The 20,060-nt window shown below is 40.4% G+C and overlaps 1 protein-coding gene across 1 annotated transcript; it reads right to left on the minus strand.

Annotated features, from left to right (window-relative positions):
- Nucleotides 1-1,245: 1,245 nt before the first annotated feature.
- On the minus strand, nt 1,246-19,726 carry strn4 (striatin, calmodulin binding protein 4). The gene is made up of 18 exons (XM_007549432.2): nt 19,251-19,726; nt 12,054-12,157; nt 11,828-11,904; nt 11,670-11,748; nt 11,398-11,583; nt 10,105-10,282; nt 9,846-10,002; nt 9,256-9,351; nt 8,812-8,930; nt 8,547-8,722; nt 7,897-7,944; nt 7,689-7,810; nt 6,714-6,881; nt 5,998-6,138; nt 5,787-5,885; nt 5,605-5,691; nt 5,156-5,344; nt 1,246-2,911 (listed from the first exon to the last, which is right to left on the minus strand). The coding sequence occupies exons 1-17, from the start codon at nt 19,560-19,562 to the stop codon at nt 5,175-5,177; spliced, it is 2,319 nt and encodes a 772-aa protein (XP_007549494.1). The 5' UTR covers nt 19,563-19,726; the 3' UTR covers nt 1,246-2,911; nt 5,156-5,174.
- Nucleotides 19,727-20,060: the final 334 nt, after the last annotated feature.

Here is a 20,060-nt window from a genome sequence, read left to right on the forward strand (position 1 = left end):
AACCTTCCTGCACCCCCATCTGCTCATTTCTAAACTAAGCATTCACTTTCAGATGTAGTGCAAGGTGGAAGTAAATAGTAGTTAAGTATAGGAACAGAACATTATGACCTGCTGTGGGGCATATCTTTTTTTTTTCTTCTTTTTTCAGATTTATGTCAAACTAACAGCAGTGACATGTTGTCTAATCTCACACATTTATACAACACCCTGTTTGGACAAAAAATATACAGATTTATAATTCTAGCATTGCAAAAGAAAAAAAACAACATTTTGTGACCCTGTATATCAAGTTTTGTGGGTCTTGAACTGAGGGCTGCTTGGGAAAAGGCTAATTTCACCTAAACCTGATAAATATGTTTGTTTGTTTGTATGTTTGTTTTTAGATATCCATATCTAATCTAATCCGGAGGACTTTATTTACCGGATGTTAGATAATCCACAAGACATCCGGATTATCTAAATGTGGTGAAAGACCCAGCAATGATTCCACATCTCTAATTTAGTGCATGTGTTCTCCATCTTCTCCTCATTTGTCAACATCTTAGTTTAGCTAGTTTAAACCCGACGCGGTTGCGGCTCCTCGCGCCGAAAACATTGTCGTATGCCGACAGATTGTGCACATTCAGAACCAGATGATGATTTGCAGAGATTTGTATAAACGCAGCGAAGGAAGAGACAGATGTGAGGAGTTTCAGAGGAACTGTTTAAACCCAGGGGATCGCTGGGTTACGTTCAAAACAACAAGTCAGCGAGACATACCAGGTGTCACCAGCGTTGAATAACACCCACACTTTTCTTTTTTTTTTTTTTTACATCAATACTTTTTCCCCCCTAAGAAGAATGTTTAGTTCAGAGTTTTACACGTATCAGCATATTTGTGCTGGACTTTTAAAGACTTATTTCAACCATTCTTCACTTGGGCTGACCCATAATACAAGATAAAACTTCAATGAATTAGAAAAGAGAAAGCAGGAACACAAATTTAAATTCATTGTGGCTTTTCTCAAACTCCACTATATATATATATATATATATATATATATATATATATATATTTTTTTTTATTTTTTTTTACGCCGGTAATTTTTTTTTTTTTTTTTTAACGCCGGTAAATATTAAATTTTTGAAAAGGCCCTCATCTCAACAGTACTGAAAATATATAAGCTATGCTTAAAATCCAAGTCTATGGCAGGAAACCAACCGACATGCAGTGTCCAATGAAAGTCGAAATAGACTGCAAAATGCTTGTGGTCAAAGTGTTATTTATTAAGGGACAATTACCAATACTTTAGTTTTTGAGCCTATCTGTGTTGTTTTGATCATGTGTGGTTTAAAAAAAAATCCACAATAAATGCAAACTTATGCCCCCAAACCTGTTTTTTTTTGTTAAGTTATCCTAAAAAGTAAAAAATAAAAAAAAAATAAAAGCATTAAAAGCTCACAAAAGAAAATGATAATTTTGCTGAGTGTTTGCAAACTTTTAACCAGAAGTCAACATTTTCCCTCGGATGCCTCTGGAGGAAGAAGGAACCCATCTTTTATCTTCAGCAGAAAGCTGAATGAGTTCTGGTGTTTCTAAAATATTAAAAACCAGCAACAAAACAACCCAGAAACTGGCACCGCCTTCATGAAGCTCTTCTGAAAGCTCAAAATGACCCTCTCAGGATCAGACCTGCACACCCTGAAACAATCACAACTCTTCACATTCCTCAATCAAAACATTAACAGCGACGGCTAATTCTGAAACGTAGCCACAGCTAATGAAATGACACAACCGAAGCGGATTAAAAAAAGTGCCGACAATCACACCGAAACACGATAAACAGGTCCCTGATTCTGACTCAAGACTGATGAGGTCTTTTTGTAGCACCATGGTTTAAATAGTGCATTCACAAACACACAACGCACACGCACACACACTCCACTGTACAGTAAAAAGCACCAAACGGCAGCATCTGTGCCATTTGCCGAGAGCGCAAGGGCCAGGCTCACACCTTTACAGCCTACTGATTTCAGCTGGGGTCCTATAATCTCTATCTTCAGCCGTGTAATGTAGTGTGAGAGCATCAGTTTGAAATGGATCATGACTGTGGGTATCTGTTGTTTCAGGGGCGGTTTTTTATTTTTATTTTTATTTTTTTTGCCTTTAAACAGCAACCCACAGGAGAAGACGCAGAATCACGGGACGCCACACGGAGGAATGGAACGAGATGAAGTGATAAGATATTTAAAAGTAAAGCTATTTGTTTACTGCTTAGTGTCTCCTGATATCACACACAACCGAGGTAAAACATTCTATCCAAAACGTGGAACCGAACAAACACAACCTGCATGGATCCTTTGGAATGTGAGATCATTTCCAAAGCAGAGCCTGGATCGGGTGTTTCTTCTGGACCCTGTTGTTTGTCTGCCAGAAACACTTTGCTCATAAATTCAAACCGAAGATCAGAAAGGACAGGCGACGGCACAGACCTGTCAGTGAAGTGTGGGTAGTGTGTCAGCAGCGAGAGCGCATAAACGTACACAACAAGGTGCGTCTTAATAAACACAGGCAGAATGGAGAGAGGGCGAAAACAAGCTGGAGAGTGTAGTGTAGAAAAGTGATTTTTTTTTTTTTTAAATATGATTACTTGAAAACAGAGCAGCCATAACTTTTTAAGTCGTAAAAAAGCAGTACAAGATATGATTAGTATTACAAGAAGTCACTGAGGCATCAGAGAACTGTGAGGGGCAGAAGAGGGGACGGAGGGAGGGGTAGATGTCCTGTGGTGATGACCCAGCCAGTGGGCTGCAGGACAGTTGGACGTGTTTACGTGTGTGTGATAGAGAGAGAAAGAGAGAAGAAAAGAGAGAGAGAAATTCGTCCGCTGTCATCTTCAGCATCTTTTTGCCCAGTTGCGGTTGCAGGACGCTGAAGAAACAGAAAAAGAAAGACGGGATTAGGGATCACAAAACACAAAGAGCAAAGACACATTTTCAGAAACATTTTTTCAATGCCAACAGTTTTCATACTCGGAGCATACGGATGCTTTTTAGCAAACTAAAGTTTATTTCAGTAATCCAGTGCAAAAAGTGAAAATTCACAAAACACATAATTATGTATCGCTTTCCTCTGTGAAACTGAATGACTATGAGTTACTTATCATAAAATCCTAACAATCAGTTTGTCAGATTAAGATCAATCCTGTGCCCAAAACACAACAAATACAAAAGAAAAAAAAACTGACTCAATTTCAACTACTCAACTATAAAAGCTTAGAAGAAATTATAAGTCAATTAAGCAATTCTGCCAGTTGTACAGATATAAATATACCCACAAATCCTGCCTGTCGTTGTATCTGATCTGATTCAAATCGTAAACTCATCCCTCCTCATCAGGTGTTTTGATAACTGCTGCTTTAATAACAGCAAAACACAACCGAGGTAAACAAAAAGAACAATCTGGACAAAACACTACTGCAGAATTACATGCCAATGTCCAACCTTCCATTCATTTATTGCTAAACAAATAAACTTTATTGACTGATCGAAAACAATAAAAGTAGTCACTGACATTCTGCAGAATAAGGAAGCCGCTAAACAAGCTGTCTGTTCAAAGGAGGACGGTTCCAAGCACATTTCTTGTAAATTAAGTGGAAGGAAAAAGCGTGATCCAAACAACGCCCAGTTAAAATGAAATTTCTGAGCACTTCTTGCTTAGAGGGGAGGCTGATTTCATTTTCATGCTGGAATTGGCAATTAACAATGCCTGCGTAAGTGGCCAATAATTGACTAATGCCAGTTATTGGCTTAAATCTGGTTTTTAAATGCAGCAGCAGCTTTGTACTTGTGATTAGTCAAATTATTTTAAACCCAACCAGAGCAAGTAATGAAAAGCATAACTTGATCAATAACTTTATATAACTTTATATATATATATATATATATATTTTTTTTTTTAATACGTTTTCTGTGTAAGGAATCTATAAAATATGTTTTTCTTTTCAAACTGTTTATAAAAAGTTAATTACAGGTGACGATACTTTAATTTGTTGAGCTGCGCCTGTATGCAAGCAGCTTTGATGGTGCACAGAGAAACGAAAGCCATCGTAAATCTGCATCAAGAGCTGAAAGGTGCCGTAAGTGCAGGCAAACAATCTTGCCATTGTTTCTGTGGCAACAACAACAACTTTACAACATCCTGCTGGGTGACTAACTCTCTCCTCATGCGTACCACAAGGAGATCACAGAGGCTTTTCTACAACATGCAAACCTTGCTGAAAGTCTTAGAAGTAAATGAAGTGTTGCCAACAGTTTCTGCAGTAACTCAGCTCATGTCTGCTAAAGTAAAGTGGCTGCTGGATTACATAATGTTACTTTGTTGGATCCCTTTGTGCCTCCCAGCTGTTATCTGCCGCCTCTTTACGGCCATTTGCTTCCCCCCGAACTGCATCTGCATGGATCTAATTCACATAAACAGTGGAACTTGCAGATAACACGGCTCTCAGTCATTTTTGGTTTCTGAACAGCAAAACAAGCAAGAAAATGTGACCTGTAAGAGCCATTATTCAATAATTTGTAGCTTAGAGTAAAATCGGAGCTTTTGAACGTTTTAGTAAGTAATATTTAGGAATTTTGAGGACATTAATTATAAAGCGTACCCTGTAAAAACCCTCTAACATTCACAAGTGAAGAACAGAGGGCTCTTTAGAACGAAGCTTTAGTTTCTAAATCCTGACATAAATACATAAAATTAGACATTCTCAACCTTAACCTCATATTGAATGTAATCTGAAAAATGTTTTAGTACATATGTTATGTCAACAGTTATAAATCCTCAACAAAAAAAGAGATTAAATAATGTTAAAAATCTTACAAATATCAGATTTTTTTCCACACGAAAAATCTTTGCCACTATTTATATGCATTATTTAAATCAACATAGAAAAAAGACAAACACCATTTATACCAGCAATAAAGCTTTTTATAAAGTGTGGTGGGTTTCTAGTGACTTTTTTTTATTTTTATGTCAATTATCAAAGCTACACCAAAGCTAAGCAGCCCCAAATCTGGATCGCGAGATCTTCTCCAGCTTTCTTTGTAAACATTTTGGAAAATATACATGATATACAGCAGCTTTGTTGCTTTACTGTTATGTTGACATCTTCCATCTTACCAAAATGGCAACAGTGGATTCACACAAAAATCTTGGCGAGTGCGTCTGCGCCAGCGCTGGCGATGAAGGGCTGGGACGGGTGGAAGGCCACGTCGTGAATGGCCTCGTCGTGCTTCTTCCTGTGGGCGGTGATTTCCTGCACGCACGTCCTGTTGTCCAGCATCCACAGACGCACCGAGCAGTCGTGGCCTGCGAGAGGTAAAGGGCAGGTGAAAGGTGGGGATGTGTGTTCAGGTCTCGCTATTGTTTCATGCAACGCCGATTATTTTATTTCCCCAGAGGAAATAAAATAATCCATCTCGTTACCTTCATTTTAAATCATCGTTAAAGACACTTTGAGTGGGAATAATAACTGGTTGTCAGTGATAAAATGGGCTGGTAATTAAAAACGATCTTGAGCGTTGTTTCTTCAGTCAAGATCTCGATAAGTCAAGCTGGACAATACTTACTTCCAGAGATGAGGTAAGTGCCTTTAGGGTCCGTAGTGAGGCATGTGACAGCATCCAAGTGAGCCACCATGGAGTGGACAACTTTACCTGCACAAACACATCAGCAAACTGGGATTAATCTTCGTCTCCAGAAGATTTAGGTTGTACTCAGGGAGCAACGACAGAAGATATCAAGCAGGTACCAGTCTTGTTGTCCATGAAGCGGATGGTGCGATTCTCGTGTGCAGTAATGGAAACGGGTTCATTCGGGTGACTGACGACGCGATTGATTAGTTCACTGCCTGCAAGGAAAACGTTACGTTCAAATGGTATTTAGCTAATTGTTTGTTCTTGAGGCAGCAGGAAAAGGTTGCTTATGGTGACAAGTTAGGGACACAGATCCTCCGAGCGTACCGTCTTTCGTTTGCGTCTCTAGCGCGGTGACGCTCTGCTCCGTGTTGAGGTCGTAGAGCAGCGTCTCTCCGCTGTCGAACGACACCACCACCTGGTTGGGGTCAGTGGTCACAAAGGCCACAGAAGTCGGGGTTCCGTGCTCTGAAAATACAGGTAAGACGATATTTTCAAAAAAAAATAAAACCACACAAAAAATACACAGTGGGGAAATTAAGAGTTATGAAAAAGTACACAGGAAACAGTGCTGGTTTTCTGAGAAACAAAATTTGGGTTTTTCTCTTGCAGTAAGCCTTGTCCATCCAGATTAAGATTAAGGAAAACTTGAAACAGAGCCCACAGTGTAATACGTTTTCAAAATATACTACTTTACACTTTTGAAATGAAATAAATTGAAAAATAAACCTTTTGGTGATATTTTAATTTACAAATAAAATATGGCAAGACATCATAACAAACCTCAAGGAATGCTACTTTTTAGAACAAATCAGTAGTTTTCTGCTCCTTTAAGAAACAATTTTGCAATGTTTTGTTGTTGCTTTGTCAGCTAAACCCATTCTACTTCCCCTCGTCTTGTGGCAGAAAACAAACCCACAACAACACCATTTATGGTTACCCGTTAACGTTACTTGTTACGTGCTTTAAAAATAAAAGTTTGCTGCTTTTTACGTTGCTCGACTCTCTTCGACTCTCTTCAGCCTCCATAAGCCGATCTCTACCTCTCTCCTTGTTGAAGACGGACATGCAGGGAGACGAGTTCTGAGGGTCCCAGAGGCGAATCGTGCCGTCAGCCGAGCAGGAAGCGAGACGATGGTGAACCGACGAATACGTCAGACCCCAAACGCTGTCCTCGTGGCCGTCCAGCACGCTGCTCTGAATGCCAGGATCTGAAGGGAGAGCCGCAGCTTATTAAGACTTAAAACGCATACTTGACGTGAGGATAGTGGCAAATTTTAAGATTTCGTAAACTATGTTTTAGGTCATTTTTGAAATGTGAGCGTAAACAGGGTAGATGTTGGATGCATGTGTAAAATAGTGCATGAGGCAGCAAAGAATAACTAAATGAAATTCAACATGAAGATTTTTTTTCTCCCTAGATTTAGTTTTGTTAATTAATCTTAAAAATAATAATCCACAGTCAATTATAGAAGTTGAAAAGTTATCCGTTTTATTTTTAACATTATTTAATAACTTTCCAAAAATAAAATTTCTGTGAGCACTTCTCTCCTTCACAGCGTTGGGACTTTATGCTTCAGCCACAGACTGCTGGTCAGCCCATAATTTATATACAACGTGAACAACAATGTAGTTCACACTAACGCTTCATTCTCCTAAATGGACAGCAGGTGGCAGGTTTTTGCTACTTACAAAAAAAGCAGTTTGTAGTCTCTAAGACAATTCCTTTTAATTTAATTTGCTCCCTAATTTTTAAATATCTCTATTAACGTACAAACTTCTAATTTCAAAATGCTCAAAATTCTTGCAGCTTTTATAACATTCTGACCTTTTGTGCACAATACAGATGATGGGTTAAGCAATAAAGCCTCGAAACTCAACACTGCATTTCAGATTCACGTTCCGTTTTTCACCCTGCTTATGCAGATGTGAAAAATCAAAACACAGCGTAGGGAGCCCTGGATGTGCTTTATTGGCCAACGGAGTCCCATGAAGCTGAGCAAACCGCGACGTCTCACCGTAGTTATCGTAAGGGTCTACGTTGAGGTCGGGCATCTTCCAACATCTGACGCTTCCGTCCAGACCGCCGCTGTAGCAGGACTCTCCGTCCTCACTCATGGTCAGCGACAGCACCGCTCCGCTACGAAAACACAGACAGATGGCAGTGGCTTGTTTTCAGGGGAAAAACAGTGCTACTCATTTTTGCACGTCAGATACTGAACTCACCTGTGTGCCCTGAAGGTGTAGATGGGCTCAACGTCCAAAGCTGCGTTCCTGTAGAGGGACACAACTTGTTATATGTGCTTTATACCTCAAAGTCTCTGCTTTTTTTCCCCCCCTATGACGTCTTGAGAAAATATTTATACATATTGAACCTATTCACATTTTGTCATACTACAACCTCAAACTTCAGTGATTCTACGTGACAGATCACAGGAACGTATAATTGATGGTAAATGGTGCTCAAACGTTTTTGCAAACAATGTGGAAAAAGAAATTTGGGTCTTTAAGTCTAATTCTCCTAAGTAAATTAATAATCTGCCTTCAGAAATAAACCAACACCTGTGTGTAACCTGATCCCAGTGTAAATCCAGCCACAGAGCGTTATCAGTAATAGAGCGAAGACGTCCAGGGGAACTCTGGAGGAGCTGCTACTCGTGCACTAAGCAAATCTGATTTTATAGAAGAGCTAAATAAACAAAGCTAAATAATTCAAACTTTCATTTATGGAAAAACAAATTGCTTCATATTCCACTTTATAAATATGCATCACATTTGCTTGGTACATCTCTTAAAATCTCAATGTAGCACGACAAAGCTCGTAGAATCACAGTAAAGTGCAGCCCTTTGCAAGTCACTGCATTTCCTTCTCTTACTTTTTTGAGTGCATGGCCTTGTTGAGGTTCCACAGCTTTAGCGTGCCGTCCTCAGACGCCGTGAGCAGCACAGCTTGGCTGGGGTGGAACGTCAACGCCCGGATGGCGTCAAAGTGGCTGCGCAGCGTGAAGCGAGGATTCCAGGTCTTCTTGAACTCCTCTCTGTTGTCCTGCATCTGGTGGGGCGCAGAATAAAAGTGAGGCACCGCCTTATTGTTGAGTTATGTGCTGAACAGAGGGTCGACCAGGTGGGATGTGTATTTACATCAATGGAGAGTTCATTGTCGTTGGCGACGGTGAGATCCGCCAGTTCACCCAGGTTCATGTCGCCTCCTCCAACGGCGTCCATGATGAAGACGTCAGAGGAGAATCCAAGGGCACCACCTGCAGGTCAAATGGGGGAAAGCATGTTACCCCCGTCATTGTTTAAAAAAAAAAAAAAACATGCTGCAAGTTCTCCACAGCGAAGAACTTTAGAAAGCTGTGCTCTTTTATTCTGGGTGCATTACTCCCACACAGTGTACCAAAGATAACATTGACAGGTGTAGGCGTAGTCTTCTAACACAAGCTTTAAAACTGAGCAAATTAAGCTTGAATTTCAGTGTCCAAGCTACAACCGTGTGTGTGTGGGAGTACACTGGTGAAATAACTCAGGTGTGGATTTTTTTCTTCTTCTTTTTGATGAGCATATTAGAAAAAAAACCCTCACCTTCCCCGGAGCGAGCCTGTCCCGATACAGACGGGGGCGGAGATGGTTTGGGTGGGAAGTCCGACATCATGCCTTGCAGCTTGTTCCTGCGGTTTTCTGAACCCGGCGAGAAGAGGGAGAGAGAAAACATCCAGTCAGTTCCGAGAGGCGGAGGAATGACGGAGAGGCCAGCGGATGAAACGAATGGAAGGAGAAGAAAAGCGGGAAAAAAAAGAAGACACACTACATACCTTAAATATACATATAAGACCCTCAATCTACTTTACATCCACTTTCATGGGTGAAACATCTACATGGTGTACTTATGGTTTCAAGGAATGAAATGTGAGCACATGACCAGTGAAGGCAGCATGCGTGATCACCTTTTCAAGCTGCACAATATACAAGACAAAGATGACAGCCACACAGATCTAGAGATCGTGAAACAGGACAGAGAGACAGGCGGTTGGGAAAAAAGAGGTCTGTTTTTATTGACGAGAAAAGATGCCAAGACACAACAGGACGTAAGAGGTAAAAAGGTGAGCGAGTGGAGGCAGAGAAGACAGTCGGCAGTGATCCTGGCAGTGCTGACAACTACGGTAGCGGCGTACCTATCTCCCGTCCATCGCCCGAGATCCGGGCCTCTCCCGCCCCCTCCCCATCCTCCCCCGAGCCCAGAAAGTCAAATTCATTCAGGGCGTCTTCTGAGTCGTCCTCATCCTCCTCGTCCTCCGGGTCCAGATCTGTAGTCATGGGCTCTGAAGTTATCTGGACAGCAGAAAAAAAGTAAAAAGCAAACAGAGATACAGTTGGCGTGACGAGCAGCTTGTCGTTTGTGACAACTCATCAGGCTCAACTCACTGAGCTCACCTTTACACGGGGCTTTTTGATTTTGCGCGGACCGTCGATGCAGTCAGTGGTCATGCCTTGGAAGTCGTCTTCCTCGTCACTGTCTTCTTCGTCGTCGTCCTCGCAGCCGGGAAGGAAGGGGATCTTATCGAGCACCGAGCTGCCGACGCTCTCCTTGGAGCTTTCTTTGCCTGCGTTCCTGTTAAAACGTACAGAGAGCAACATTTTCACACAGCTCAACACTGTGAAAAGATAAAACAATTATGTGAAAACAATTTTATTTGGAGTTTACGCGGCATTTTTAATGTTGCGATTAGTTTATATTTATATTTTTTCTTTCAGGTCCTTATGATGGTCTCTTAGTGACCGTTTGCTTCATTTTACGTCGCAATTCAAAGGAAATCCATCCTGACCCTCAAGTTTCCATGCAAAATAATGGAATTAAAACATTTTTTCCATCTACTCTGTAGTGTGTCTCAACTCATTTTTGGCTACTTGCTCTTTACACAAATGTACATTTTTTGGGGGTCTGGTCAAACATTAGCTCTACATCTAAATATAACTTGAAGAATATAATACACTGTGCCTTTACCAAAAGCAGAACTTCAGTATGTTTATTTCTATTTTTGTAAAAATTCCTTACGTTTACTGTTTCACCTCTGTTTTTTTTTTGTTTTTTTTTGGTATTTTAAACCCTGTGGATAAATAATAAATGCCCCCTTTAATATTTCTGAATGAGTGCTAATTTTAGCCAGTAAATCAAAACCAACAAAACTGACAGGTCAAATGTTAAATTACAGTTTTCACTTTAATATAAATCAATATAAAATCACTGCATTTATAAAGCATTATTAGCCAAGAGCTGGGATAGTTTTAAGAAAACTAATCAATGAAAGAAAGAAAAAAGTCTGGAAAAATCTAACATTTTTCATACTCGACTTTCCTTCTTTCCTGCTAAAATAAAAAGTTTACACTACATTTTTCAGACTTTCAATCCTGCATATTTTAGTATGCATTTTAGTCACCATAATTTCAAAATGCCTTCAACAGGATCCATATCCGATATCAGATCAGGAATATTAAGACTCATTTCAAACAAAATGAATATTTTTGATACTTTTTAAGCTACAACTTAAGAAAACAGCGATATGATGAGTAAGCCAGATTTGATTTTGTCTAGGTTAATGTATTTTATTGTAACTTTATTTTAAATACTGCTTTGACCTCTTTTTTATGAGCCATCCAAAGTCATGGTTAGGACTCTCAGTACCTCACTACTGTGATCGCCAAGTTGCAGCAGTAAAAATGTCTCACTTTTTAATTTGTTCTTCTATTTGTCTGACCAACAACGAGTTTCCAGCCGCTCGGGGTTCTGGTTCCGGACAGCCATCACTCGACGGGGGCCCGTTGGCCTCCGGGCTGCTCCGCCCCAGCAGGGAGCGCACACGTTTGGAGCGCATGTCTAAGATGGTGTCTGAATAGCCGACTTCCTCCAGGTACCTGTGTTACAGGGGCAAAACTCTCAGGACGGTTCCTGGAAAAAAAAAAAAGGTTCTTGAATCATCGACGTGAAAAGCGCGGCGTACTTGCGTAGTAGTTGACGACCCTCTTTCCATGACATTTGATTGGGTGGCTCGGAGTCGGTCTCAGCTGGTCCGTTGGGAACTAAGGAAATGAAAGCACAACGTAGATCATGTAATATATCCACATAACTAACTGGATTAAAAAAAAAATTAAAACATACGCTGATCTGCCTCCATCTCAGGCTTCTTGTCTCCAGGACTCTGGTCGTTTCCAGATTTCAGCTTCTGGTGCTTAGCCCTGGAAGCAAAAAAAAAAAGAAACCCCACAAGATCAACGTTAAAGGAGACAAACATCCATCCTAACTAGATCACAACATCTACAGGATGTAAAACCTTTGGTAAAGGTTACTGAGGACAAAAAGATCACTTTACTGTCTTGTACTTCACCTTTCTTGTTTGAGGGCATACTCCAACATTTTGATCCGCCTCACTAGGTCTTGTTTCATGTTCTCCTGGCCTTTCCTTTCCCCCTGCAGGAATGCCACCTGAGCCTGACACACAGAAATATGGCAATAAACAACACAGAACACATCCTGGAAAACAAACATGAGCGCCATCATGAGCAGGGGAGGGAAGTAGGAAGAAGAAGGAAGTCTTGATGTGGCAAGCACTTAAAACACAACTTCTTGAAATCCAGAGCCATAAGTCAAAGGACTCTTATTTTTAAACCACTGCTGGCGAAGGCCTGAGTGCGCAGATGCAGACGAGAAAAAACAAGAAACAGTCCAGCTGAATTCAAACGCTCTCTTGTAAGACACATCCTTCCTTTCTCATTTCCTGTGTCCGTTTCCTTCCTCGGTGCTGATAGGACTCCCAACTTGAGGAAAGGCTTTTCTTTTCACAGCCCATTCTGGCCATTTATCAAAACAAGGAGATTTGTGAAGGAAAAATGATAAGAAGTTGGTTTTTTTGTTGTTGTTTTTTTTAAAGGAATCTGGACAAAATCGTGATAGGATTAGAGCAGGTGCATGGTCAGAGTTCACTGAATCACATCAGACTTCTCGAATCTTGCCCTCTTTCCCCCCAAAACATCCTAAAAAAAATGTGATTCCAACTACAAGTAGTTTAAAAAGCTCTAACCCAGTTCTACTTTAACTAAGCATATCCAAGCAAGAGGCTATGCAAGAGCATTGCAAATTTCCTCCCTGAAACTTTCCGTACCAAGTCGCATCAGAGCATAACTAGAGCTTATTTTACAGCCCATTTCTCCCCTGCTCGCCCCAGTCTGTGTCTGTGAGGCTCCTCCTACACTCGGTTCTGTAAAACTAGAACATTCTAAAAACCGGCGCCTCATGGGGCAGAAGCTCGGCCTGCTCCAGACAGTAGATGTAGATCTACGAGGAGGGCTCACACCAACGCAGACGGCTGTGTCATGATTAAGGAGGAACACGAGATAATCTGCCAAGTAAACCTCGCTGCTGCTGAGTAATCCTGATTAATGCAATGTCGTTTCATAGACTAATCGAAGGGCTTTGGAGATGAGAAAAAAAAAAGTTCAGACGTGAATACTGAAGGTATAATCTCTAAAACAGAGATATGTTTGCTTGTGTGGTTTAGATTTGAACTAATCTCGGAACAGCAGATGGGTCTGTGCAAGAAACTGTTTTACCATGAATGGACAACAATGCGAGAACATATTTACAGTATTTATGTGGGTTTATAATGTTTGGTTGCAGTTAAGAGCATATCCAATGTTCGGTTTTGCAATGGTAGAAGCAAACTGGCCATGTTTGCCACATTGTTAGATTTTCACAGTGCACTAAAATGCAAGTTAAGGTTCTGCTCGACTGGGTCCTGGCCTGGTTATGAAGGTGCAAACATCAGAAAAGTAGACAGAAATGTGTTAAAAATAGTTCTGCTCAAACCCATCGTCAGTATATTAACTAACAGAAAAAAAAAAACAAAAACACAAAAAGAGGGGAGGTTAAGGCACACACACACACCACATTATCCCAGGCCGGGTTTAAATCGTCCTCAGCAGCCATGCCAAACACTGTTGTTGTGACAAGTAGCTACAGATATGGGCCTGTCAAGTTCCTGTCTTATAAATGATCCCATTCAACAATGCATTTCCTCATTTTCGCCTCTCAGGAATCTTTCCCCTTCATCTACAAAAAGTAGGACACACATTTTTTACTCATACTTGCACACAAACAAGCCCCAACCTGCCCTCATTCACTGATAGGCATCACACCACGGAGCTCCTTGTTTCACACCGGAGGACGCAACCTTCAACCGCGTAGCTGCCCACTGCAGCGGTGATCGTCATGATGCCCTTGTTCGTTTTTATTTCATTACATTAGCAAAACAGCACTGCATCACAAGTATAGACATGTAAACGTTTAGCTGTAGTTTAAAGATAAAACTTTAAAATACCCAGAGTGATGCAAATGTTTAAAAAAATTCTAGATGTAACAATCAAGATGCCACTAACTTTTGGTTTCATGTCTGAGATGTCAAGTTTGATTTTTTTTTTCATTTTTTTAAAAGTATAATAAAAGAAAAGAGTGCTTCAGGTTCTTTGATGAGTAAAATTTTAATTTAACATGAAAATAAAGAAATTATTAGATTACTTATCTTATGCATCAAAAGATATGCCCCAAACCTTTATCTGATTTTTATTAAACACAAATTTAAGCACCACAATTTAAAAAAAATAAAAATAATCAAAGTACATACAGATGTTGATGTATAAATACCAAATGTTTGACATTTAGTAAATAAAAAATAAATAAATAACTGATTTTTCTGTATTGACCTGATGATCACCAATCAGAGCTTCCTGGTAAAACAAGGTGATAAAGTCAGAGGCACATGTAATATGTGCCTAATAATGAATAATGAATAATTGAATGTTTACATTCAAATCTAAGCTTTGAATGAAAAGCTGAATTGGTGTTTTCTTTCTGGTTTTCTTTTACTTCCATCACTTCTACCTTTTTGCCAACAAGAGCAGGTTCAAGAATCTTTGTGTCTGAGCTGATCGGACCAAACACAAAACAAAGCAACTCATTGATCTGCTACTAAAGATGATTTATCGAATGTTTTGAAGCAGCAGATTAACATCCCTTCTCACTTTTACAAAATGTATTATTAAAGTGTTTGCTTATAAAAACTCAGTATACAGGATACGGCCTTGCTAGTGACACTGGACTTACAGTACAGATGTCATCTTAGTAAAACAAACACAAAGGGAACTTTACTGGGAGCGCACCTGCCATGTCATCTGATCTCTCTTTCTTGTGTCTGCGTTTTCGTCTGTGTGACCCATTGCTGCTGACTTTTCTAAAATACACCGTCACCTGGAGAGCCGACACAGGTTTGACCTGTTCTGTCAGTCCTTGTCCTCCAGCTACACAGAAGGGTCAAAGGGCAAGCTTTCCGTCCCTGCTGACCATCGACTTAGCCATTCTCATTGCTCTTAAAAAAATAATAATAAAAAGACAAAGTCCAAAAGCAAACAAGTAGATCAACAGACATTTTCTGGGACAGAGCCTGCTGGAGTAGAGAAAAAAGTGTGTTTATGCAGAGTCACTTGGGAAATAAATCCTAAAAGGTAGGACCTCCAGGCTGAGTTAAAAAATGAGACTAGGAAGGAATAAAACAAGTGTGTGGTGATTAAACATAATAAAGTCAAACAGGCTCACAAAGTACAAAGATTAAATCTCAGGCAGTTTCTGGAGAAACGATTTTTACTACTTGAACTTTCTCATATTTAGATGCATTAAAGCCAGAAACGTCAACGTATTCTATTGAGACTTTAGAAGACAGACCAACACAAACTGGTGCGCTTTGCAAAGTGGAACAGTAATGATACACAGTCTTCAAATAGTTTACAGATACAAGACTGAAAAGTGTGCCATGAATTTTGGATCCACCCCCTTTTGATCTGATTCCCCTAAATAAAATCCAGTGCAACCAGGAGTCACCTGATAAGTAAAAAGAGATTTGGAGATGGCAGCATCATTCTGTGAGGATTTTTTTTCTCTCCAATGGGGCTGATGGGAATACAGATGGGCAATCCTAGAAACACAGTTTGAGGTTGGGGCAAAGGTTAACTTTCCAGTAATAAAACAACCCTAAACAAACAGCCAGGAAGCACTTAGGTCAAATTATTTTTAGTCAAATGAGGACTTCAATCAAACTACTGTTCAACAAAGAAGAGTTATCAAAAAGTCACTTGCAGCTGCAACTGTATAACAAAGGGCAATGCTATGGTGTATTCTTGGATCATATTTTTAGATGACAAAATGTGTAGCTAAATACGTTTTTTGCAGCACTGAATAACAGAAAAAAGTAAATGCAAGAAGAAAGAAAGCATGGCTAGAAATATCGCAATGCCTACAGATGTCATGCTTGTGTCAAAGCTAAGAGAGTGCAACTATTAATTAGAGATCAGTACTCAGGGGCCCTAAAGCCCACAGTCAACAGGAAGTAATGCCTTGTGGGTAACCAATAGTCTGTCTGCACATAAGTGGCCTGGCTAACAATGTATCGCAGCAGTGCTGTGATTTGACAGAAACCTTTTTTCCTTTTTCCTCCCCTGTCAAAAAAACTATTCCAAGACACAAAGGTAAACAACCACCCTTCTGCTGCTTGTCCTACGTTTGACCCGAAACGTCCCACCTGGTTCAGAGAGGCGGGGAAGACGTCAATTGTCGGCCTGTCAGCGCAGACAGGACACCACAGGTGGCCTCTTAGACGAACAACACGCTCACAGAGGGAACACGTGTGGCAGTCTTGCAGAGACACGCCATGCTACAAAGACGCAACAAAGTCTCCCACCATGCACACAAAAAGTGTCAACTCTCTGTCCAACATTGAAGTTTTGTTGTTGTTTTTTTTTTCGTTGCCCCCTGATTTTTATGAACATGTTAGTGATTCAATTATAAAAGCTTGAAATTAAGTGCACAAGCAGTCTTGTGTAGACATCACCGAAGCTAAATATACTTTACACGCGTTCTGCATGTTGTTGATTGTGCAGGATGTAGCCAGCGGGCAAACTAACTGGCATGTTGAGAGCTCTTCAAGCATGCTGGCAACAAAAGCCAGAGGCCTGTGGGTGTTAAAATGTAAGCTAGGTCATTTTTTTCCAGCACCACGCTGCAGTGTTCCCCTTCGCTCCTCCAGCTCAGGTCACTGTGCTAATTGTACCTGTGAAGCCAGATCATGTGCTCCAAAATACTTACATGCAAACCCAGTTATAATGGCCTGCTGGACATGGCGGTGACCCGTTTCTGATTTCTCTTCTCGGTTTCTCTTCCGTGTGCCCATAAAAGAAGCGAGCGCTGCCAGTTTGTTATTGTTCATCCATATTTTATCGGGTTCCTATTTATAAACTACATAGGTTTGAGTCAGGGGGCCAAACAGAGTGGAGGAGTACCACGGCAAAAGAAATTAAATGTCTGCAGAAACACTCCAAAGAAGACAAGAGGCATGTGTAAGATAAAACAGTAGATAAAGCAGAGCAGTTGCTGTTCCAACTATTCACAAGAGCAGTTTTTAGACCAAAGCAAAATCCTACGTCTATGCAGGAGAGAAACATTTATCTTGTGCAACTTGGCATCTGAACAACTGGGATCACCGTGGGACTCGTGGTTTGCTCACGGGCATTTTTCTCCCACTGACTCACACGTTCACCAAGCCACTTTTACACGCGCAGATCGATGACCTTTAAAGTCGTAGGCCTACACGTCCAACCTAAAGGCAGGCCCTGCGCTCGCATTAGTAGGCTGCAGATCATTGCATATCGACAAAAAATATTTTTCCCCCGCACCAGTGAGTCATTTATTTGTGTGTTAGTTCAAAGGGCGGGCGGTCTTTACTTTGAGTGCCACCACCGCACACACAGATATACATTTTACTGTACATCGGGACTGTTATGAATCAGGGAATAGCATCTGTGGAAAGGAGCTTTTGTTGCAAAAAAACTCATCCTGATCAATCATTTTGCCAAGAAAAAAGCTTGAACTATCGTATTTCACTATTCATCAAATAACTATTATTTTCTAATTAACTGGTATTGAAGAATAAGAGAGAAATAGTTTTAAAACTCATTGTTCCCACAACTCCAAGTCCTTCAACTGAAATGTCAGAGTGTCAGTGACGGGGGTTTTGCGGGTTTTATGGACACCCAATTTGTTGTTGTGTTCTGGTGATAAGTAAAAAGAGCGCAATCACACTTCAACCGTCTGGAAATATGTCCAGTCACAAAATAAATAAATAATATCAGACTGTAATGGTGTGGATGGGAAGCGGGCATGAGATGGTAACCGGTATCCTACAGCTTAACATGCTTTTAGTGAGATGTCAGTGAGCGCTACGCCTGAATGAAGACTCCTGGTGTTTTGCTTTAACTTAAATGACAAATTCAGTTGCTTTGACATACATCTGGTCAGCAACTGGATGAAATGCAAAGAAATACCACCTCTTAAAACTGTTCTACTTGTGGACAAAAATACAAAACAGACAGACTGTGTGGAGTGCCACACGTCACCCTTATTAAGGTAACTACAGATAGTAAGCTACAAGCAGCATGTTTGTTAAGCTGCTAACTACAGACTGGCTTCCCAAGCAGATAGCCTAACTAATTAAGTAGCTAAGTTTAGCTGCATTACTATATATAGAACAGGACAACAAAAACATAAAATATGTACTGTTTGAAAATATTTTCCTAAGTCTGTACATTTGAATTCCAACGATTATTACTTCTGTAATAATGAACATGCTACAATATTGTATTCTCAGTAGCTTTAGAGATGAGTGTTGTTTTTCTGTTTCAAATACAAAAACACATTTGATCATATTATCCTTGTTTTTAGAGTTTCAATAACCTGATCTTTTTTTTTAAAATCAAAGGTCATCATTTAATGCACTGGGAATCTCACAATATCTATATTCGCCTTCAAAACACAATATTTAAAACACGAAACTATTCTGCATTTCAATTAAGTTTTGGGTTTGTTTTTTTCTCTCTTAATCTTTTTAGTCAAATACGAATTACTCAATAATGCAGTGATTTCACCTCAAAGCTGCATGTCACTGACCTCCTAACCACAACAGAGAAACCACATGAGAATGTGTTTAAAAATCAGAAAATGGCCTCTTGGTTCAGTTTCGCATGAATGTCAAAAAACAGTCTATATAAAGAGCTGTGGGTAGGACATGTTTTTGAAAAAAGATATCAAAGTAAGAAGAAGACAATCAGACGAGAACTGTTTACGTCGATTTTGACGGCTTGTTTTTGTTTGCCAACATACATTTAACCAGCATGAATTAATGTGAGATGAAAACCTTGTTTGTTTCGCTTATGGAGAAGAGTGGTAGCTGTTTTCCTTATTGCGAACATTAAGTGGTACACTTCCTTTTATCGTACAGTAATAATGCATCCTTGTCGGTGCAATATGTTAGCCCATTAGCATGCCGTCTCTTTGACACTGATTTTAGGGCACATGAACACCTACAAAGCAAAGCTAAAAATGCTGTGATGTTTTCTTGTTTGTTTAATTTGCTTGTTTTTCGTCCTGAGTCTGTTTTTTGTGTAAAACCAACTAACACATGCTTTATGTAAATAAATAAAATTACCCTGAGTTCGTCCCTCTCAGCCTCCCAGCGGTATTTCTCGGCCTGGAAGCGTCCCCACTCGTACTGGATGAAGTGCAGGATCCCGGGAAGCGTCATACCCGAGTCCCCGTCCTGCGCCTCTCGAGGCAGGAACGACCCGGGGATGGCTCCGGCTGCCGCTGCCATTGGCCCGACTCCGGCACCCGATGTCGTCTGGCCCGGTCCTGCTTTGGGCCCGTTAGGGTTGCGCCCCGCTCCGCTAGTACCACTGCCTCCGCCGCCACCGCCTCCGGAGTTCGGGTTTGGTCCTCCGCCGGATCTGTCCGCCTCCATTTCACCGTTCAACCTTTCGCCAGGATAATTATTTGGAAACAAGCAGGCTGTATAAACAAAATAATTTCAAAAACACTACCCCGAACCCTTTACAGCTGTTCACTACAAGCTGCCCTCTATTCTTCCCTTTCTCAAACGACAGTGAGTCGAATTACTATTCAGTTAGTAAAATACTACACTTCCGCTTTCAAATTTTCAGAATAAAACATAACCCTGACAGTGTTCACAGCAGCTCATTTCTTTAGGGGCCACGTTTAACAGATACATTTGTACATATTTTTCATAAACATTTAAACAAATATACACCATAATATAACTATTTTATACAATATTTCCAAAACAAACGTTCTCCATTTGCTTGCGACCTTTATTTTGTGTAACCTCTTCCCCGCGTTTGCTGTCGGAAGGGTTCTGAAATTGTGTGACAAATAACGGGACTCTTTTCTCTGATATACAATGAGGATCTCGCCAGTGGGAGTTCATTTCCTGCCATTTTGT

Source organism: Poecilia formosa, unplaced genomic scaffold, assembly GCF_000485575.1.
Source record: "Poecilia formosa unplaced genomic scaffold, Poecilia_formosa-5.1.2 Scaffold31, whole genome shotgun sequence".
Lineage (NCBI taxonomy): Eukaryota > Metazoa > Chordata > Actinopteri > Cyprinodontiformes > Poeciliidae > Poecilia > Poecilia formosa.